We start from the raw sequence: 24,218 nt of genomic DNA on the forward strand, positions 1-24,218 counted from the left end.
CTGGTGCTGTTACGGTTTGAATTTACCGAAAACGGAAAGCCGCCTTACATTAAATAAGATTTTATCCAGATAGTACAGAGATAATGGGCTCGTAAACCGGAGTTAAATATTATGGCGCTTTTAGACGAACGTCGCAAAAACTTTTGAAACACATTTCCAGAGAGTTTTTCGATGAAAACTAAAAAATACGAGGTAATTATTTTCGAGATGGAAACAAAAAGAAAATTCATATGAGCACACCCCGAGAAGTGCTTATTAAAAGCTTCTCAAATGAAGTTTTCATAACTAATTGGAATTTGTCTCAAAAACAAAATTGCAAAATTAAAATTAGCGTAGTTGGACAGAAATTTAATTTTTTTAGAAGCCGTTACAATACTGACTACTAGGCAGATCACTTTCCAAAATTATTGCAACAAATCATATTTTGGTTAGTTTAAAAGTCTCAACTTATATATAAAATTACCGTTTCGGTTAGTAAACGATTATTATACAGAATGTACGGAAGTAAAATAATAGTATATTATGCAACAAGTGCGGTAAACGGCATTTGACTCACGAGTTTATTTGACACGAGCGGAGCGAGTGCTTAATAAACGAGTGACTTAAAAATTTTACCGGACGTGTTGCATACTATACATTTTCGCAAAACACGAATACATTCACTGAAATGACCGTCAGAATTTACAAACGTTAAAAATCAAGGTGTGGGAAAATATTTCCGAAAACATCCGATTGCTCCCAAACCAGTGCGATAAAATCCCGGAAATGTCCGAAGTGGCTGGGATTCGTGGGAAACGAAACTGACGTGGTAAAGTGATGCTCCCGCACGCTAGATCGGTGTGTAATTAGGCATTTTACAGACGGGAATAGAAAAATATAATTTATAATGATGCATTCGTAGTTGAAGATAATTTTACTATTTCTCCTTATTAATAAGCCAAGGAAAATTGCTTTATCCCCAAGATGTTATTGTGTCAATTGTTTTATATTCATATTTAATGTTTAACAAATGATGAATATGAGGAAATTTTTCTGACAGTTCTAAAGCGTGAAATTTCTTTTAGTAAACGAGCACCTTTCTCTCGACCATAAATGTACTATTCATACGATTGTTCGTATAGCAACCATTGAAATTCCATGCACAATAATCACAGTAATGTATAGTCACTTGCAAAGTTCAATATTGTGTCAATTCGTTCTACTGCATATTGGATTCAAAATGATTATATATCTTCTATACATATTTTTCTAGGTATCACCTAAATCAACATTTTGAGTATGTGAACTACAACGAAAACTTCCTATTGATTTTTGCTTTAAAAATTTGTTTCTCAATAATTAAATAATTAACGACTAACACTTTCTTCTTTCTTTCAATCAAAGGTCTTTCAAAAATGTTAAAAATACACCTTTTGTAATGCTAAAACGCCACAAAACTATGTGGCTGAAGTTAGATTTGGATTTGGATTTGCGAATCCAAGTGGACCAGTTCGTTATTTACCTTAATTTAAAAAACGGATTCCTGTGGAAATTCCTGGAAACTAAGCAAGGCAATATTGTAAGGGAACTCCCAAAAACCTTGTTCAATGTTGCTATGCAGAAAATAACCCATTTTCCGCTCGCATCACCCCAAATAATCCGCTATATATATTCCGCAATCTCAAAAAAACTGACGTTGTCCCAGATATTGAATTATACTATTGAAGAGTCACTTACGAGAGCTTCAAAATGATGTACTACTCAACCACCTAATGAATAATGAAATAACCAAATATGCGTTTTATTTATTTCGGAATCTCAACAAAACCTGACGTTGTCCAAGATATTGAATTAGACTATTGAAGAGTCACTGAAAAGAGCTTCAAAATGAAGTACTACTCAACCACCCTGAGGCGGTCGGGAAGGTATGAAACTACCCGCAATAACGAAATAACCAAATGTTCGTTTTATTTATTTTGGAATCTCAAAAAAAGCTGACGTTGTCCCAGATATTCAATATTCCATTGGAGAGTCACTTACGAGAGCTGCAAAATTAAGGACTACTCAACCACCTTGAAGCGGTCGGGAAGATATAAAACTACCCCCAATTATGAAATAACCAAATGCGTTTTATTTATTTCGCAATCTCTTTGTCCTAAATATTCATATAGACCATTGAAGCGCCACTTACGAGAGCCTCAAAATTATGTATTACTCAACTTTGAAACTGTCGGGAAGATAGAAAATTACCCCATTTATGAGATGCCCCAGAATTCGTTTCCAAATGGTTGTCATATTTCAAATGTTAAGTTGCATACCCTGTATATTTTGTCATGTTTTGTTGCTATGGTTTATTTATGTTAGTATATGCCTGTCTCTTTTTATTTTTGAATTATATGAAAGAAATTGTACAACCAGCATGATAACTATTGCTCCAAATCCGGAAACGTTTCAACGATTTGTTCTTTAAATGGGACACCCCGTTTCTCTAAACAGCATCAAGTACAGAATTTAGTCCCTTGTCGATTATTGGCGTTTCCTACACTGCAAACATTTTATAATGAAAACTTTTAATGAACGGCTAAAAAAATATAAAAACGAAAACTACAAATAAAAACCAAATCTTTACTTTGATAATGGCGAATTTTAGGGGGTAGTTTTATATCTGCCCGACCGTTTCAACGTGATTGATTCATTTTGAAGCTCTCCCAAGTGACTTTTCAATGGTCTAATTCAATATCTGGGGCAACGTCAGATTTTTTTGAAATTAAAAAATAAATATAACGAATTATTTGGGGTGATGCGAGCGGAAAAGGGGTTATTTTCTGCATAGCAACATTGAACAAGGTTTTTGGGAGTTCCCTTACAATATTTTCGTGCTTAATTTCCCGGCATTCCCACAGGAATACGTTTTTTAAAATTAAGGTAAATAAATAACTGGTCCACTGTAATATTCGCAAATCCGAATCCAAATCCAAATCTAACTTCAGCCACATCCCAAAGAATCATTTCAATGGTCTGGTTGAACATCTGGGACAAATTTAGATTTTTTCGAGATTGCGAAATATTAGTTAAAATATTATTTGCTGTAATACGAGCGGAAAAGGTGTTATTTTCTGTATAGCGACATTGAATATGGCTTTTGGGAGTTCCCTTACAATTTTCCCGTGCTTAATTTCCCGGCATTTCCGCAGGAATACGTTGTTTTAATTACGGGAAACAACGAACTGGTCCACTGTAATATTCGCAAATCCGAATCCAAATCCAAATCTAACTTCAGCCACATCACAAAACTCATGTGCGGCAGGCGCAACCGTTCTCGACGTGCCGCCTCCCTATGATGACGTCACCCGAAAGTACCGGGTCCCTGTATTCTCGGTGTCGTCGGTGTGACACGGACGAAGATAAACATTGAATTCAAATGAGTCACACAAAATAGCATTAAGACATGCGGTACTAAACGTATCAATTAACAATACGGGACAGAGGAATCTGATTAATCCATCAATATCAAAAGTTGTTCAGTCTCACCGACGCATAAACAGCCTCCTACGTAACGTGCAATAGTTGATGCAATAGGAAAATACAAATAATTCTGCAGAACAAAAGCCACATACACATCAACGCCACGCCTTGTACAATTGCACATAAAATATTTACACTATATGACTTGGCGGCTTGCCTTGCAAGCCAGCAACGATTAAAAAGTTTTATATGAAATGGCCGGTCGAAATAAAAAGAAAATCATACAAGGTTCTTCGTTTAACGTTTACAAGATGACAGCGCTTTTTCCAACACCCCGTGTAAAGTCCGATACAAAAATAAAAGTTTAGAACCGTCAGATATTCGATACCCATTACGATACCACGAGACCTTTACAAATTGACATGACAGTTGAGAGAGAGAGCGGATAAGTTCAAGCGACAAAATTAAAAGGGAAGAGTGAGTGAGAGAACTAAAAGGTCACGTGACTACAAAGTGATGCGAAGCTGTTACGGACAATAATAATATATCATCGTTACTCTTTTGTTCGATACAAAATGCTTTTGATGATTTTATTAACTGTAAATGAGGTTTTCGTTCGTGCAACATGCATATACAGAGTGTCTGTATTTCATTAACGTTGCTGTAGTAGTTTTCTGACAAAAAAAAATTTTTTTTGACACGCTTGTTTTCACATGATCTTTAATCAATTTTTGGGCTATTAACATCTGGCCATGTTATTTGTCGATCTATGTGCTGTTGATGATTTTGTATTTTTTTCAGAAATTTTTGGCATTTTTTGCTCTCGTTTCGTGTCCTAGAATCCATCATCTGGCAGTGTGATATTAGTTTTAAAATATAGATATAAATAAAAATAAACAGTGTGAACTTGGTTATATGTTACAAAACTTGCATTGATATACAAAGATCCCCGCACAATTCAATTCTGGGAATATCTATTAAAAGGGGAGGGCTGCGAGAAAGAAGTGCCTCATTTTAGGATTCTATTTCGTGCGAAAATTAACAGCCTGTCCCCTTAATTGAATAAAATAAGCGTCATTATGTCCTCTATGCTGCCCGATGCGGTAGAAAAATAGCTGAACCAATAAGGGTGTGGTTTGTTTTGTAAAAAGGAACGCAAGCCTCGCAAATTACAGGACGAGGTTATAGGGGGACATTATATTTCAAAATGCCGAATTTTTTCTTAGACAATGTAACGAAAAAAAATGGAGACCTGTTATTTTTTACGGTCCTCTTTTTTTGTTTGAATGGCAATGAGAATTCGTTTTAAAAATGAATAAATATTGGGAATATTTTTTCCCGACATCCTAAATCGCCTGAATATTTCACGAATCCCACCGAAATACAACTTCCAAAGTGTCAAGTCGCATAAAGCTAGGGATTGTCGTGTATACCTGAAACTCGCGCAAATTGGGCCCAGCTGCGAGAAGAACGAAGATAACACAACCCCCACCACCTGACGAATATATACATAATTAAGCAGCTCCACTCAGAAACCGTAAATGTTCCAACGGAGGAAGGCTTTAAAAGATAAATGCACATACACTCAAAATGGCAAATTGCGCCCATTCGTAATCTATATTAAAAGTGTTAATTCCGAAATATGCTTACACGTTTACTTGTGATATAATGAGATAAAAACGTTCAAAACTTTCAAAACTCATAAGTGAGAATCTCCAATTCTTGGAATTAATAACTAAGTGCAAGAAACAAACAAAATATTCCACTAAATATGGTCGTAGCGTTAGTATCTCAAGCAGTATCTGTAAGATTATAAAAAGATCTATTTTACAAATAGTTTTGGTTAGCAAAGATTGAAATGTTGGAATTCACATCCATTTACGGTATTGCTAAATGTATTTCTATAACGCATCCCCAAGAGGGAACTCCTCTTAAATATGGTGTAGACATAGACATTAAGAAAAATTGCATTATTACAAAATTGTCTAGCGCAGATCATCTTGTGTATCATAATTTGGAATAAAACTTTTCGGAATTAAAAATAGCATATAGCCAACGAAGCTAGAATTTATTTACATGTTGCAAATCCCAAGATGGAATCGCCAATGTCAGAGCAAAGAACTCAGTCACAGACTTCTGATGGTGGCCATTGCTTTTGTCAAGCTAGTATTTGTGAGAATTTCTCGTTGACCCACATACCGTGTTTACGAATGACTAACCAAAGGACCGTAGCCTTAATGTACAAGTTTTCTTATTTATTTTATATTATTTTCCTATGAATAATTTCGTTAAATAAGGGCAATATTCCAGAGGATTCAGAGTATCACAAACAACAAATGCGTAGGTTAGGTACTTGCCATGCATGATAAAGTGCTTTTTCATCTTTTAAGGGCTTTGTGCAATTGCAATATGAATAATTAAACATATACAAAATATACATTCGATAAAACAATGTGGCGTGTGACAAAAGTTCAACTTTTTTTACCTCACGTAAAAAGTTCTAAGTAATATTAAGGCTATCATAATAGTTTGAAATTTATTCTAATAAAACAATCCGTATAATTTTGTTAATTGAACTTGATTTACTAAAATAATGGAAAAACATTTTCTTCAAAATGCCCGCTTAATCCTAAATTTCAATGTAATATTGACGGAAATTGTAATACATCAACAATCAGGAACTTGTATCTCGCCTCCACAAAGAATGGCATTGACGTGCGCGCTTTTATTACCTAGCGAGTCGACCTCCAAGAACAACAATAAAAATATTTATAACTCCCAACTAAAAAAAATCGTTTTAATAATTTTATGAAGACACAGTATATAATCCTACTCATTTTATGAAAATCTTTTACGATTTTTATGGCAGCTCTTTATATGATGCGACCGCGCATATAATACTTATACAATAAAATTTTACAGTTAAGATGGGAAGAGACGTGTGCCCATAAAACTCGATCATATTTTACGCAAGCGCTTCATATTGCATGTTCTTAATTTGTCACAAAATTTTACCGCAACATATTAACAACCCCAATTCAAATACCAGAAGCCAATTCATCGATGCGACGTATTTCATAAATTGGACCATAACCCTAACTTAAAAATAATTCTTGAATCGTAAACACTTTCATTCGTTCTATGTTTAAAATTATCACTAATTTGATTTTATAACCACAGCAATACCAAATTTACCTATTTAACAAATTGCGTAGCGTAGCAAAGATGCCCAAAGTTTAGACAGCTTATGTCTGAATAACTAGCAATGCAAAGCAAACATGAATAACATAAAAAAGGAGATATTGGCATTAAAAATAGGTCTGCTGTATATAATTTAAAAATGTTATGTTGAAAACGTTCAAAATGAACAAAAAATAACTTTGCAAATCTAGTTCGTTATCTAAGTAAGTCTATTGCCAGTTGCATTATTATAATATGACGTCATCTCCAACGTCACAATTAAAACCTACGCATGTCCAATATTTATTTATAATATATTCGCAAGTATGAGGGGGCTGAGCTAATGGCTATTTTTCAAAGCTTGACTACACAAAGTAAGGTCGGACTTCAGAGAAAACAGAAAATAAGAGTTGCCACAAATTTGTCTCTCCCTATTGGGACATCCGCAACTGAAAGATTGTGATTTTGGTACTCAATACCGTTTTGAAAATTAAAAAAATCAAATATGAGATCAGATACTTGTTCTTAGGGTACTTTTATTTTGATTAACGTTTCCAGGAATAAATTTGTTGGGAAATTATTTTCGGATTCTTTATATCTCCTTTTTCATTTCTGTGAGAGGCATAGTTTTTTGAAATAAATAAAAGAAATTGTTAGTAATACAAATGTTTATCCGAAACAAATATTTTTCCAGTCGACTTTTTTTAACACAATATTGCGTTAACTCTCTTGGAAAAAAATATTTATTATAAATTCAACAATTCCCATTTTTCAAACCAAAAATTTACATGCCCATATAGAAACCACAAATTTATGATTTAAAAAGAAATATATTGTAAAGAACAAAAAAAAATTCTCTCTGTAAAGCCTAATGCTAACTATTCGAATAATAAATGGCTGGATGTCTCCAAATCTTTTTTTTTTCAAAACGGCTTTAATTGAAAACAAAGTTCACAACGTTGAGTCTACTAATCTAATTGACGATCTAATATCTAATATCGAGAAGCCAATTTTTAAAATGCTGTAAACAGAGAACAGATAGAAGTTCGAAATTGATTGAAATTGATCTTTTCTTTTAATTTGAACTTTTCCTGTATATTAGTATATCAATCAACCCCAATTTGATAAAAATTTAATTAAAAAATTGTCTAATTTGTATCAATGTCATCCTATCCTGTAAAGCCTAATGCTAACTAGTTGAATAATAAATGCCTGGATGTCTCCAAATCAATTTTTTTCAAAACGGCTTTAGTTGAAAACAAAATTCACAACGTTGAGTCTATTAATCGAATTGGTATCTCTTACTAAAAACAATATCGAGAAGCGAATTTTTAAAATGCTGTAAACAGAGAACAGATATAACTTCCAAATTGATCTTTTCTTTTAATTTGAACTTTTCCTGTATACTTATGTATGCTTATGGACTTATTACGAATGAAGGTGTGACTGATTTCTATCAACCCCTATTGAAATAGCAATCCACTGAAAATTCACAAAATATGAAGGGAACGCGATTTGTAAGAATTGGATAAAAATTTGATCAAAAAATTGTCTAATTTGTATCAATGTCATCCCATGGGTTGAACAAATTTATTGGTGTTTGTTACCTGATTTGCTGCCAGCGTGCACAATTAAACTTGCATTAAAAAACACCAAATTCTGTAACCAAAATCCGTCTAATTGAAGACTAACACACTGTAGTCACTTCACTGTAGTTGAAATTAAAAATTATATTAAATCAAGAACGATACTGCCGTTAACACGTTAAGGGGGGAACTATTTATAAAAAGTGGTCCGGTGCGCCTTATATGTATGCAAGTTTTTAATAATGCACATGGGTATTTCAGCAGCTTTGTTCTTTAATTAGAAAGTGTCACGCGTCAATATATTGAGCTTTTCTATACTGATATAAGAAAACAATGAATGAAAACTGGTGTGCTGCGGGCAACATGTGGGTCATACTTAAATGAAAATAAATATAAGGACAAACTTACAACGAATTAGGTTAGATTACTTAATCAATAGCAAGGTGTTCCCAAAATTATCAAATATCAACGTAATCAATTCAATAGTTCATTAGAGATTATTAGCGGTGAAATATTTCGAGAACTAATAGTCGTAGAGAAAAAATCTTTATTAAAATTGCCTTTTTGAAAACATTTCTTCCTCCCTGGAAACCTACTTAACGCTCTAGCACACCTTTGCTTTAGTGGTTGGTTGGAGGCTGATGTGGCTTGTGACTAAATAAACAACAATAAACCAACATTGTCTTCATTTTGCTTGTTCAAAGTTGATGAGAACTATCACAAATTTTCTTGCAAATGTTATCTACTTCTTAATTAATATACTACACAATATTAATTCTAAATCATACCCAACAAGAGTTTTACAAAAACTCCTGAATGAACGATGATTAGTTTTCTAGTTCAAACAACAAACCCTTTATTAAGTACGCTTAAAATTTATGAAGAAATTAATTGTGCCCCTACTGTTATTTTACAACCAACACGCAAAATTTTTCATAAAATACAATATGATGCTAATACGTCCCCTCGTAGAAGAGATGGAAACATAAAATATATTGCCAGTCATTTCTTTTGATCGTTTTTCGGAAAAGAATTTCGTGCGCTACTAGCTACTTTCTGAGACATGCCACCCGGTATAAATAGGTTTTGCGTCATTTATATTACCACGCCATCGCAATATTGATCTGCTGCAAACGTCAATCGTTAAAAATTAACAGTTTCAATTGGATTGTTCGGTAAGATGACATAAATGTGAATTTTATAATAGCCTTTGTGTCGCGTCAAAATCAATACGAATGGGAACATCATGAATTATGAACGCAGATGTTATATTTTCATCGTTTCATTCAACAATTGCGACGAGAGTAACGGTTTTAACTCCCACGTTTTTTTTTGAAATAGCCCAATACATAATTTAGAATTAACGACGATAAAAAAATCTGGAGTTCATTGTCCATTGCTGTTTGAGCAAAACAAACTGAATAATTTATATTATATAAAATATAATATAAAGAATATAATACCTAGTCAACTTGGGCAACAATTTGGTAAAAAATGTTGACGAATGTGGACGAAAAATATGCTTATCTTTGAATTTTAAACAAGTGACAAAGTTTACAAATAATTAATTTAATAACGAATATACTAAGTATACTTGAAAGACGCCTTTCGCTAAAGAACTTTTAGGCAGGTATAAAATGTTTCATTAAATAAATGAAAAGAAATTAGTAAAAATTACATAATATAAATAAGTAAAGTTTTCCTCAGGTAATGTTAGGAATGTAGTAAACTAATATAACAATTGCAATATTAAAGAAAAAAGTCATTGTCATTATTTTTGAATCTCAAATTTATGTTAAACTAAATCTACAGCAATTAGAAACGAATAAGTGCAAACCGAAACAAAGATTTGACTAACTTCGATTTAGACTAGTTTCATATTTTGTTAAAATAGACTTCATATTTTAGACGTCGGGTTTTTCTTTTATGCAGGAGTGCTTTCTAGTTGCTATTTACATACACATATTGTGAAATTTAGTGTACCTTTTATAGTATTATGCCACAAAGGAATTGAGTTACGACCCATATAGGTTGCATATGGCTCGCGACAAAAATCTAAATGATAGCACGACTTCGTATGCTACTGTACGTACGTACGTACATAATTTGTCAAAACAATAAGCACTCTTATGCGCGATTTTTATTTCATCATGCCTGAACACGAATAAAGAAGTTTATGGCTTTTCAAAATTACCGCTAACATTTCTGGGCACTCAATTAGGATTATACTTCTCAATGTTTTTAATTAAAAACTCCGCTAAAGCCATTACCGGCTCGGGCGGCCTTTCCTGTGCCAAATAACACAATCCGCTGAGCAATATCGGCACCACCGTTTGATCCAAATATTCTCTGGTGGGAAGAACACTTAAGTCGATCTGACTCTTTTTCCGCGCACTTTCTTGGTTTTCCATTCTCAAAGCAGCTTTTACGATTTTACAGTAAGTAGGGTTTCCGGCCAAATTGCAAACTTCCGCGGCGATTTCTTTCACGTCCAGGATTGTTTCGTGGTCATTTTTCACGATTTGTCCGTTAGATGCGTGATTTGGACCTTTCGGTACCTCGCCATTGCTTTCCATTTTTGTACTTTTCTACTTGACTTGACGGTTGATTTAATGTCCACTTTCTGACGTAAAGCAACAATTATATTCTATTTTAGTTTTCTAAACAAGAAATTACATTTTATCACATTGATGTTGTTAGTAAAAGTGTGTTGCTATAAAATCTCAAAATTCCATAAAACATTCCATAAGAAGGCGAACTAAAAAGCTATGGGCCCTAAATATTATTATATCCGCATCGTTAATATAATAATAACAAATCAATGCCTATTTGAAGAGCGTCCGTTCAACCCCAGGCGGCTTCAGTTTTTTCATAAAATATGAATCGATTAAAAATTTCGAGAATTACTTTTCAATTTTTATAGATTCGTTATATAAGAATCGCTCAACATTAGCAAAATTCAACTTTTTTTTTTCAAAGAAACTTTTGGATTCCTCCTACGTCGGTTTTTCTTGAGTTAAACTTGCTAACGTTTCGCCAATCGTCCTGTTGGTTTCTCCAAAGCTTTACTGAAACACTAAAACTAAAGGAACCAAAACTAACCAAAATATGCTGAGTTGAATATAAAGTTAATTGTGATCCAAGGTTTCATACTACAAACTGGCTACTATATAACAAATTGAGAAAAACTATTAATAACACATTCTTAAAAAAAATACATAACTAGAAACACAATGGAATAAACAAAACAATTAAACACCTAGACTGACTGGCAGCAGCATTTATATAACGATTTAACTAATAAAATGTTACCTGAAATACTTTCAGTTAAGCTCTGAAGAAGCCAACAGGATGGTTGGCGAAACGTTAGCAAGTTCGACAATTAAATTTGCATGTAAATATCCATCAAATTTAGACGGATCCAAAAGCTTTCATGTCTTTCTCGAAATTAATTATGGATGTATAGTTTTGTATGGAAGTATCTAATTTTGTGTTTCATATCTGAATTGCACAAGGATAATTTCAAGCAAATTTTCTACAACACTGATCTGAAATATGAGAGGCAAAACGCACGATAAACAGTCATTTTAGTTTTTTATGTTAACAGTATTTAAAACATTGAACTAATTAAAGGTAATATTTTATTAATTAAATTGTATATAAGTGCTGCTCCAGTCAGTCTAGGTATTGAATTGTTTTGTTTATTCCAATGTGCGTGTTCCTAGTTATGTATTTTTTTTAAAGAATATGTTATCAATAGCATTTCTAGTATGAAACCTTAGATCACAAATTACCTTTATATTCAACTCAGCATGTTTTGTAATGACGGTTAATAAAAAAAATATTTTGCAATTAATAGGTTTTTATGATCATATTAACTTAGCCTAACGTGAAATAAAGGTACAGTTAGAAAAAAAAAACAATATTGCGATTTTGCTAGGGTCTTTAAGTTATGAATCTTGATATTCTATATATAAAACCCCAAATAAAAATAACTTTCATTAGTATACACCTCTCGATCTACACCTGCGCTTGATGAGCGATTAACGAGAAACAATTCATAATTATCTAAAACGATTAACGATTCACAAACGTATCAGTCCATTTGTGTCGGTTAAATTTTAATCATTCGGACGACTCGGCCAGAAACGTATAACATACGATGCATAGTTTATAACTGCGATATTCGTAGTAAATTATGTAATTGCCGTAGGGTATATTTGATATAGTCTTTGAAGATCAAATAGGATATTAGCGTATTAGCTAATTTAATATTGCCGATTCGGTTAGGATTGTGGAATATTATAGGTATAATCACCCATTGATGTTGATACGCCTAAGTTTATTTGCGGGGAATGCCCGGCATAACATACATATAAGCTTGTTTGATTTATAGAGCACGAGAATAATTCAACGTTTTTTACAAACAGCACAAGTGAAATTTTACTCAATAAGAAGTCCCAAACCCAAATCCATCTTACCTGAAATTCGTTTTTACCCAACGGACTGTATCCATAAGATGCAACTTCAACACCTGAAAAAAAATGTTACATTGAAAAACACACGAGTATTTATCCGGTATTAATTTATTTAATTATAACATTAGTATTATCTTATCCCATCCATGCAGTAATGGAATATTATCCAACAAGTGAAAAGTGACGCGCCGTTAGAACTTACCACACGCTTGATCCGCGCTAATAATTTGAGTGTTTTAGAGCAAAAAGTAGAAAAAATTATTTTTTCTACTAGCTATATACTCTAAAAAACCCATTTATGCATCAAGCTTTTAAAAAGATTCATCCATTCGAAAATTGCATCGAACATCGTGGGTGCCATTAAAACCTTACCATCTATCTAAATCACTTTTTAAAACTAGAACGAAACTAATTTATCAAGTTTATTTAAGAATGTCTGTTAGGCAGAGGCATTTTTTCCTATGCTATTTTCGAACACGAGGCAATTATCATTATTAATAATTGTGTCGTCTTCCTCGTAGATAGGACTAGCAGTGGTGGATTCTCCAGATAACGAATTGACAATTACGGATACTTTCGGCTTCGTCGCTTTAAATAATCGAGTTATGTTGTACGGGGAATTTATGTCAAACCATAATCTATTTCGGTCCTTAAAATTAGAAAAACGTTCGAAATGTTTGAAGATTATGAATTTAAGATGGTTTGAGTATTTTTGCTTTTTAAAATGAACCAACCCATTTTTGGTGTAATTTAGCTTTATAAAAATTTATTTAAAAGTTATCAACATTTAATGGTAGGCGTGGACTTAGTGAAATGGCATGTTCTTAACAAATGTTCGCCTTCTTGTGCGAATCGATTCATTAATTAATTTAAAAAAAATCGTAGAATGGTTGACTTTTACAGCCTTTTATTTCCAATCAAAATCGGGTTTTCCGTCAGTTATTGTACCGAAAAATACACAAAACCTGCAGATATCGGCTTAAAACCTAACTTAGAAGATCACCTTTCCTATACATTTCCTTGATTTCGATCATATTCTAGTCAATAATGACTTTTGCGCAGTTTGTTGTAACGAAAAAATCATAAAAACTGCCAATATCGTCTTAAAACCTAACTTTCTAGATTAAATAACTGCCTTTCTTTGCCAATTTCAGAAGCGCTTGAAAAATGACTTTTCGGCGTCTTACTGTATTAATTATAAAATATTGAAATACGAAAAACTCTAAACTACCGATATATAATACCAGTTATCATTTGTATCCAGTGTTGGGCAAACTATGATTTTTATTAAAAATCATTGATTTAAAAGAAACATGATTTTTTTGGTTTTCTGATTTCATAAGAATATTTTATTTCTCGTTTTATATTGTAGCAATTACAAAATATTTTAAACCCACTATAAACAATACAGTACAATATACACACTAAGTATTCGTCAGAACGCGCTTTTTGCAAAAAATCTGTTTTTTTTCCCGATCTATAAGTTATCGTTGTCGCGAATATATTTAGTTGGTGGTTTGTCAAAGTGAAACTAGTGGAAAATGGAGCGTTAGGTGAAAACATTTAAATGGCTGGAAGAAAAAAAAACAACATATGGCAGTTTTACACTAAAACAACAGATCCAAAAAAATATAGAGATGTACAGCGATTTGTAAAATCTGCAAGAAAGAAATTTAAGGGATTGCACATCATTATGTTTGTGATAATAAGCAGCAATAAACGAATAGAGGTACGTAACTAATATTTTGTTTTATTATTGCTTACTTCATTTTTATTTAACTTTCCACCTCGTAAAAGGTAGAAGTATGGTATCCACAAAAACGTTTTTAAAAGAATTAAGACATTTATTATTTAAAAAATGCCATGTCCTTTTCGTCTTTTCTTGCCAATATTTTAGCAAATTAGATACTTATTTTTATTTTTTTGCGATATATTAAAAAGTATTTCGCAGTCATATCGAATAATTTATTTATCTTAACAACTGAACGTGGACTTACGAAACTATTGATACTTCACAATATTTGACTGAAATAGTTTGTGACCTAATTTCTTCACGTAAATTAAAATATAACTGCGAGGTAAAATCTTTTGTGACAGAACGCAGCAAATATGGCCCTCATGAGAAAAACTTTGGAGGAAAAGACGGACTCAAAAGTTATAACTTATGCACATATTTTGAATTTAATGTGCAAAGTCTCGTGGTTGATTTTTTTCTATTTTAACTATAAAAAAAGAAACCTATTTGAAGAATGCCAAATAAAATAATTAATATAACACATTTACTAAAAACACACACATTACTAAAAACGTTGGTGTGATTAACGAGGCCGTTCAGTATTGTTAATAACTTAATATTTTCAAAAATTGCGAAAACAGCACATATTCGATATCCCTTAGCCAACTAATTACATATTGCTTGCACAAATTGCGCAAGACTGGGGATAATTGTATCCTTATATTTTTTAAGTGACTAGGATTAGTTAAGAATTGTTATGAATATATACCGTATATTATCAATCTTCTCCATAAAATCGGACCGTTAATGCAAACAAAAGCCAGAACTTTTGAAACGTATCAATTAAATCGGGCTCTACATAATCCATCCCAAAATACGTTAGAGATTATTGTATAGAAAATTAATCACCAACAAAAGCTATCCGGGGAGATTTAATCAACAAACTTTTGAATGTTGGGCTTTAAAGTGATGCGAAACTGTTGGTTGTTAATATCCGATTAAACTAGTGCTATTATGCCCTTTCGGTTGCCCATTATATTGCGAAAAATATAAACGCAAATTATTAGGGTTTTACGTGAACGTATCGCGGTTTAGGGTTTACGTTTGCTATTATAATCAAACGATTTACGTACAAAACTCTAAACATAAAATCGAAAGCGTATGCTCGTCCGAGCCGATTTTACAGCTGAATCAGGGATTAGCTAATACATATGTCAATTTCGTTAGAATTAAAATATTCCAAGTTGAATAGGAGCTATTTTTCGATGGGTATCAACAGGATCCCGCCGATTCTTTGTCCGAATCAATTTTTGACCAATATAAGTAAAATTTTCCGTTTAAACATATTCATGTGATTAGAGGTAAAAGGTCATAATGCCCAATAATGCATAACGCATAGTGAAATAATAGGAAATTATTTTATATAAAAATAGAGTAATCGAAGGCATTATCGAAGGGCGTCGGCCATAATTAGTTATTTATTATCTATAAGCATTGATCAAAAGAGATAGATTGCTGGTAAGTTCACCCAAAATAAATGTTACGTGGGTCCCCAAACGCTTTAAAGCTTCATTTGGTCCCATTGATTGGGACATAAACTCACTAGAACGATTTTGGTTAAAAATGCTATTCTCATGAATAGTCGTCCGTCGTAAATTTAGGATTATTTATTGACAGCTATAAATTTCCTTCAAGGAAATTCTAACCAAAAATCCAACAACTGGAAAATACAGAATTTTAAAGTAATTTTGCAAATCTGCCAATGCTTATTAGAACCTCACATAAACAGGTCAATTTGGGGCTGCCAACTTAAATAAAACAGCAAACAAGGTTAGTAATTAATGTTAGGGGAGTTCAGAATAGTTTAAGTTCTAAGAAATATTATGCTATTTTACTATAGACTGAATCTCTAGGTCTTCAGTAATACATAATATAAGACACCGACTAGTTATACCCGTCACCGCAAAGAATTATTTAAAAGATCATATTCCATTTGCATTAGCTCTATTACTAATGTTGATATTTATCACTCCAACTCGACGTTTAGGAATAATTTCAAAAAGCAGTTGTTACGTACGCACTAATATTAAGCGCTTCTAAAAAACATGTGCCCCTTTCCTTTCCTTTCCTTCCCCCTCCATTTCTTCTCTTTTCTTTTCTTTAGAATTATGTGTATCTACGCTTGGCGCTTTCAAATAAATTCTATGAAATTTTTTATTATTATAGTTTCGCTGTTAAATTGAGGCCTGAACAGTATCTAGAACTCCTAGATGGCTGCCCTAACAAGACCTATTGTTGACCATTATTTCACTTATTTAACTTTGGTTATAACAATAAATGTATTATTATTATTATTATAATTATTCTTCTATTATTTGTATGTAATTTTGATCAAAGTGGTTTGCTAGATGCCGAGTTTCATATTGTTAATAACTAATATTGAACTGAGGTGGCTCTTACTTGATGAAAATCCATTAATCAAAATAAATAAGAACTAAAAGTTCAGATTTTCACGAAATTATATATCAATAATCAAATATATATCAAATAATAAAAAAATGATAAAGACACGATGTTTTCGAAATAATTGTCATGTCAAAATATATAATTTCGTGAAAATCTGAACTTTTAGTTCTTATTTATTTTAATAACTAATATTGAAAAAAAAAACAAAATAAAAAGTAACACCTATATTTTGAAGAAAAAATCCTATAAGAAAACGCCACACTGGGGATACATATCACCCATCAATATTGTCAAGCTACATCCTAGCACAAAGACGATTCAGTAATTTGGAAAACAGAACTAATAGCCTGAACCAAAAATTATTTAAAAATATCCAAGCAAAGCAAATCTTGCTAAGTCAATAGCAAATCTATAGCCTCGTTTTATACAACTAATGAAACCCCCGAAAAAATCAACAAGTGCTAACTTTGTTCTGATCAAGAAGCACATAAGTAATATATCAAGGAAAATGCCATGGGCATCTACTCCCAATGCATTACACGAATTCATGTAAAATAATTTTACGTAATAATAAAATTCTACCAGATTATAATAGTCGCTATATGATCAATACGAATATTGTTACAATCTGATTCCATTATATATGGCAGCGTCGCAAGTATTACGACCTAGATCCTGGATCCGGTCCTGCAACCATGGTGGTCTGTTCGACGAAGAATGAAGTACAACTGTTGAAATAAGTTGAGTTATATCATAGGAAAATGTTTATACCATTAGTGGTAACTTATTATTGAAAGTGACCATCAAAAACCATGAATTCTGAATAATAGCGAAGGAACCATCGATACGTCTGCGGACCGGAAATAAGTTAATAAAACTCGAGCATTAAATTAAGTCATAATAGATTCCGACACAACATAATATTAATTATAAGTGTCCGGGAATCTTTGCGCTAAAACTCCCCTCTTAAATTACAATCGGCCACTCAATAATAACCAGTATTCGTTTATTGCTTTCACGGCGACGTTTAAACATTTTTCTCGGAAAACGAAATGCAATCAAAGTAATATAGATGTGGCAAATGTTCACGATAAAATTTATTATGGAAGACGAGACGTGAGAATTTTGTATAATGGCCTACTCGAGAAACTATGCAATCTGGAGGGTTTAGTTTCGCATCGTTTCTTAATATTTAATGTGTTCATAAATCAATATCTTTTATTAAGTCAAATGTTTTGTGCATTCAAATGATGGAATTAAGAGAGTGGACACCTTATTTACGATCAAAAAGCAGTTTAATAGACTGAACAAGCTTGGGGTGATGATCGATCGCGAATTAAATGCGACTCGAATGAACACAGAGAGTCTAACAATTTAGGGGACATAGAAAAAGCAAATTTAAGTTACAAAAACGATAAAAAATATTCTTTTTACAAAACTTCTGTATTCCTCCTGCGTCGATTTTTGCTGAGTCGAACTTGCTAACGTTTCGCTAATCATCCTGAGTTGCAGTTCAGTTTCGGTCAAGCCGAAGAAGCCAACAGGATGATGGGCGAAACGTTGGCAAGTTCGACTCAGCAAAAACCGACGCAGGAGGAATCCAGAAGTTTTGTAAAACGTATTACAGTAGCCTGAGGAAATTTCTTTGAAAACTTAAAGATAAAAAATATTGTAAAAGAGAATTAGACTATTTGATTAATATACTCTTCCGTGTAACTACAACACCAGTGTATTAAAAGAAACATAAGTTAACTTCTAAAAAAACATTATCGATAAATACACTGAAAATAATATAATAAAAAACAACAATAAATAAGTAAAGAAAAATGGAATAAATAACATAACGCAAGCAGAACGAATGTCAACGTAAGAAAAACTAACAACCTCTAGACAAAGGCTAGAAAATTTCTTCAGTCTTTGGATGCCTTTTTTCTACAATAACAAGACACCAACACAAACATTGTATAGGAAAAGCCATTCTTAATACTAGCCTAAAAGAAAAAACAAAAAATGATGCAAAAAAATTTGTTTAACATAATTTTGAAAAAGTATATCAAAGAAATTATTTTATTAGGCCCTGAAAATGCCCACCATTAACTTCTTGATAATATACTAAACGGTTTTAAAACCCTTCCAAAATATTACTCAGGACATTTTGATTGCCTTACTTCGCGTATAATTCTAAATTTTAAATCATCTAAATTTTGTGGTTTTTCCTTAACGGCGAGGAAAAAATTCAGTGGAGTAATACCTGGATATCTTGCAAGTCGTTCTAGTTCGTTCTCGTTCAGCTCATCGTCACTCAATTCTGCATTTGTTTCTAAATAAAATCACGTAAACCATACATTATTTTAATCGTCGAAATGTTCAATCCTATTCGTAATCTCTGCTTCAAGAGCTTTTTGGGTGTCGGTATTTTCGGGATCTCCTGAATGATTTTTTAGCCATTCCATTAGAGTCAATTCATCGTCAGAGTCGAAAGCATCTCATGTTTCAAAGAATTTTATCAAGCACGGTGAACAAACTTTACAGCATCTAATAAGCTCACTAAAAACTCTTGTTCATCATCAATTCCTTATATCATCTTTATAAGCAAAATTTTCCTATAGTGGCACTTCAGGGAATGGATTATGGCTTGATCCAAGAGCAGCAGTTTTCAACTGGTATTGGGTGGCATAAAAACCAGTTTGATTTGGTTCAACGAACCATTGGGATGTGCTGGACAATTATCTACTAGAAGAATAATTTTTATTTTCTTCTTCAATTCTGTATCCCATTGGAGCAGTTCTTCGGTAAATAAGTCAGATATCATCCAAGTTTTTCTGTTTGACCTGCACAGAAATGTTTGCAGTAACCAGAACTGTTATTCAAAGCTTGGACAATTTTCCACCTGTACACCTTTCTCCTTACCAGGGGTTAATTTGCAGAAAAGGCTGGTCTCTTCGGCGTTAAAAAGATTGTCACTGTTATATTTTTTGCAAAGATCATCAATCATTCATTTATATCAACTGATGCAGACGCACCAACATTTTTTCCTCCAGAGATAAAATTTTTCTTCTTAAAACGTTCAATCCAACTTCTGGCGCACACAAAATCTCTTCCTTCTATTCTATTTCCAATTTCACTTGAATTTTGCTGTAGAACTGGACCACTTAGGGCAACAGTTTCTTTTCTTTTTTGGGTAAACCACTGTAAAAGTCCCTTATTGACACCTTTTTTTTTAAGTTAATGGAGACAGTTGCCTTCGGTAAATTCATTTCACGACAAATATCACTTTATTTCATACCACTTTTAATTTTTTGTATAACATCGTATTCTTCTTTCAAAGTTAATGCTTTTCATTTTTGCTTCTCCATTTGAAGGTCTGTCATCAAATCACAACTGAGATCAAAACAATAACAAAACAAATGCTATGTATTTTAACCTTTCTCGGGGGAATTACCGGGTGAACCCCCGAAAAAGTCAATTTTATATTCCCGAAAATTACCGAGGGCACCCCCGAAAAAGATGTATCTTAATTTTGACGAAATTTAGTTCACTGTATCCGAAAGTTCACTATATCCGGGTTCACTATAAACAGTCCAAATTTACTTCTGTTTTATGAGACTTTTCGAGTATAATTCAAAAAGTGTTCATTATAACTGAGTGTTCACAATAGACGGGTTTATTATATCCATGCTCCGCTGTACGTCTGGTTCTGAGTGATTGGTAAATATAAGTTCCCTATCTCCACTTTAGCACTATCGTCAATCTTCTCGTTGTATTCAGGGGAAGAGAGCGAAAGTGGGTTGGTGAGGATTTGTGACACAAATGGTCGCCATTTGCTGAAACCTCCAATGGATACAATTTTTACAACTCTAACTGCATTTCTGATTTTCGACTATGCAAAATTCCCGATGAGATATAAAAGAGAAAGTTTTAACAAACTTTATTGACAACTAAACCAAAAATATCATGGCAAAAGTAATAATGGAATAAACGAAATGATACTAGTAGATCGAGTAGCCCAAGGTCCCCTAGGGCCCTAGGGCCACATCTGGCCCTAGAGGCTTCTCACCAAGTATAGTTTTGCGACAGGACTGTAGTCAGTCTCAGAAGCTCATTGCGTGGTTATATGAAAGTCATAAATGGTTGGGCAAATAAAGTAACAAGTGCGACCGAGTCAGTAATCTTGAAGAGCTATTACTAAAACTTTCACAGCCTTTTGCCCCATTATTATTGCTGCCTAAGTGACTCATCATATAATTTGAAATACAATCAAACAACACATCAATGGTTAAATCTGCGCCGTTATCTAAAAAAGGCATTTCGCTTAGTTAAAAGTAATTTAACCGAAATTTTAGCGCATTATTGGAGAGGAGCACGGTTATGGCTGAAAACGGGCAAAAAATCGGCTTCGCTGCCCCGTAATTGTCCCATTTATTTCTGCAAAACTGGGAACTTTTTGCGGCTTAATGTCGGGGCAATTTTCAGGTAAAATGCCAACGTTTTGAAATTGTCAGTTTACTCCGTTTGGCTACTGTTGGAATTGGTAATTATCTGTGTGAATCGTTGCAACGATTATCCGGCCTCATCTTCATACTGTCGCCGGAAACTCACTTGTTCAAGCAACTTTCAATAACGAATTGAGAAAGCTCCTATTTTAATACAGGCAGCAAGGCTGTGTATTGATTAAAATCGCAGAAGACAAGAAGTTCTTTTTATGAGACGTAAAACTGCTGACTTCAAAGATCGCAAGAAAAGAGAAGCAAGTTTGTTACATGAATTTGCAATCAATTTTTAGAGGAGGCTTACCCATAATCATATCGCAATCACCTTTGTTCATGCTCTACGGCAAATAAAGAAGCCAAACAACTCAACTGGAATAAAGAGGGAAAAAGTAAAATTAATTGTAATTATTTTAATTAAATTTCAAATGTTAGCGTTGTCACAATTTTTTTTTAACGATAAAAATAATCGTCACAGTGGAGCGGTTTGAAATGAAGGTTGGTTATTATTGCAATTTGAAAATTACTTAGTACAGACAGACCTGCTACTAGACAGACCACACAAATTCGTGATTAACCAAAATAATACAGTTTGTAGAAGAATTTACTAAAGTACATTTGAAGAAGTAGTTAGTACTACTGGTTTTCTTTCTATATATTATCATTTAATGGTGTTTAGTATTATACTTCTGTATATTTATTATATAGGAGCTCAAGTTGCGTTTACATCCGCCATCAATTATAAAGAGAAATAAAATAGGATTTCGCTATTGATACGTAGTGAATGGATGAATTCGAATAAAACATTGCTGGAAGTGATTGTCTATAAAACGATTAATATGATTTCTAAAAATGCCATCGATAAGATACTCAAAAAAACAAAATAAAAGATACAAAGAAGAAGAATACGCCTTGGACGATGGGTGGTTTGTGGGATAGATAAGAACACCGCGTTTACTCGGAGCTCTTTGAAATGTATGAAAAAATTTGAGAATGACGTAAGACCAGAACATTCAAGCGACCAGTCGTCCAACAGTCGGAATCTGAATCCCAGTCAGCCAGCGGTGGCGGCCGGGGGTCTCTGACCTCACCAGCCAACTCACGATAATATATTATACGTTCACCTTGAGAGGAGAGGTGTTGTATCGGCAACATAACAACGGAGAATCTGACCTGTTGCCACTGATTTCGATTTTTTCAGAAGAAATCGTATCGAATTCATATTTATTTTTTTAGGGAATGAAATTTAGTTAACAATTACATTTAATACAAAAGCATAAATGAGAACGTAAATGCAGTATCAGCTATACCTAATGCAAGCTCGCACTAAAATCACACCGAAGACTCAAAACTCAAAACTCAAAACTTCTAGAAAATAGAGGTTAGTTAAAATAGTGATAATATAGCGAATAATGCATGTGTTTTCTTCTGCTATTTTAAAATGGTAATACCCTCAATGAACCCAGAGAAAATGAGGATTTTTTTTATTAAATTGATGGTAGCCAAGTGTAAATAAACATTTTTAGGACACTAATTCATTACTTCACAGCGAGATTAATGTAATGTAATTAATCAAAGGAGTTCATTCGGTAATCACGAGATTTCGCCTTAACTAAACCCTAATTTCACCCTGGAGAAAAACAAACGTAAGACGATATTTGATAGCCGAAACAAAAACCTTGCAGGTTTCTACTCGTTGTGTAACGTACTAACAAAGTTGGCAAAACAACGGACGGCTGGGAGCTAAAGAAATTTTGCACCATTATCGCATTATCTCCCCGCTATGAAGTTTCCCTATGCGAAAGCCAATACTCGCTGTAAAAAGCGCAAAACAGTGAACCAAGTCAGTCAAGAAGTTGAAAAACTACAAGAACACTCTTAATATTTATCATAAAGAACAAAAAATCCTAGTTATCGAAATTTGGGTATAGATTTGGTAACGTAACAGAATTCTTAGTATAAATTGGAGTTATTAAAAGTAGTGCCCGTTTCAGAGAAGCGGTACAACAAATTTAGTTGTCAATAATTCAGAGAAGGTTGCACTTTTATTTTAATTTATCTCTGCTTTGTCGTTTGCTGGAAATTCGGCAATGTTTCACACACATTTGGTATAGCCAAGAGCGTCTTACCTAAAATTGAGCCGTCGAAAATACATAAAAACAAAAAAATATCGATACCAGAACACAAATAAAATACGAAAAAATTGTGAAGGTCTTTAGTTCTGGTTTACAAATGTTTTGGTGACTCGTTAACAACTGTGAACCAGTACCGAATATCTTCAATTGTCAGAAGTGAAGAAAGGAAAATGAAAAACGTACGGCAACGTCGCCCCGGTAACTAACCCGTAAGCACAGATAATACGGAAAAAAACGAAGGCGAAGAATGAAAGAAAGATATATTCGTGAACATACAAAAAATGAATACGATATTGTCGGCCGTTCATGGATTTGCCGTCGTGAAACGACCCAAAGCAAAAGTATTAGCGATGTATTATGCCGAGGCACAATAATTATCAAATTAGCTCCGTTTCAAACGTTTCAATAAATGTTGTCTGGAAGTTTGAAAAGCGTAATTTATCTCGGTTTCGGTTTCTCGCTAAAGACGCACGCACACGATTCTCGGGCAGCCATTATTGTACGCTTGTTCAAAATATGAATTTAATCATTGTTTGAAATATGATTTATCGAACAATTGTTGAATATCGTCACGGACGAGAATATTTTTTTACGAAACTAGTATTGGTCAGTTGATGCCCATTTTTTCTGTATTACGGTTGTGGTGCGCCCAATACCTTGTCCCAGTTGTATTTTGGGTAAAGTATACTGTCAGAAGTTAAGAAGAA

General features: G+C 33.2%; 2 protein-coding genes across 6 annotated transcripts in view; both read right to left on the minus strand.

The window, feature by feature from the left end:
* LOC132695835 (ephrin-B2) overlaps positions 1–24,218 on the minus strand; it is a 343,644-nt gene that overhangs the window by 188,556 nt on the left and 130,870 nt on the right. For 3 of the 5 annotated variants that reach the window (XM_060660352.1, XM_060660387.1, XM_060660370.1), the window contains exon 1: positions 8,232–8,389. The gene's annotated coding sequence lies outside the window, so the exon portion shown is untranslated. Of the gene's footprint in view, positions 1–8,231; positions 8,390–12,691; positions 12,745–24,218 lie in introns of those variants that run through there. The other 2 variants (XM_060660378.1, XM_060660361.1) reach the window with 1 other exon arrangement.
* Positions 10,354–10,820, minus strand: LOC132708059 (protein dpy-30 homolog). The gene has a single exon (XM_060680163.1). It carries the CDS (start codon positions 10,784–10,786, stop codon positions 10,424–10,426), a length of 363 nt encoding a protein of 120 aa, XP_060536146.1. The 5' UTR covers positions 10,787–10,820; the 3' UTR covers positions 10,354–10,423.

The sequence above is a fragment of the Cylas formicarius genome, unplaced genomic scaffold (genome assembly GCF_029955315.1).
Source record: "Cylas formicarius isolate icCylForm1 unplaced genomic scaffold, icCylForm1.1 PGA_scaffold_10__41_contigs__length_53128322, whole genome shotgun sequence".
NCBI lineage: Eukaryota > Metazoa > Arthropoda > Insecta > Coleoptera > Brentidae > Cylas > Cylas formicarius.

Excerpts from the sequence above, each read along its gene's own strand:
- LOC132708059 (XM_060680163.1), bottom strand. The coding sequence starts at position 10,786 with ATGGAAAGCAATGGCGAGGTACCGAAAGGTCCAAATCACGCATCTAAC.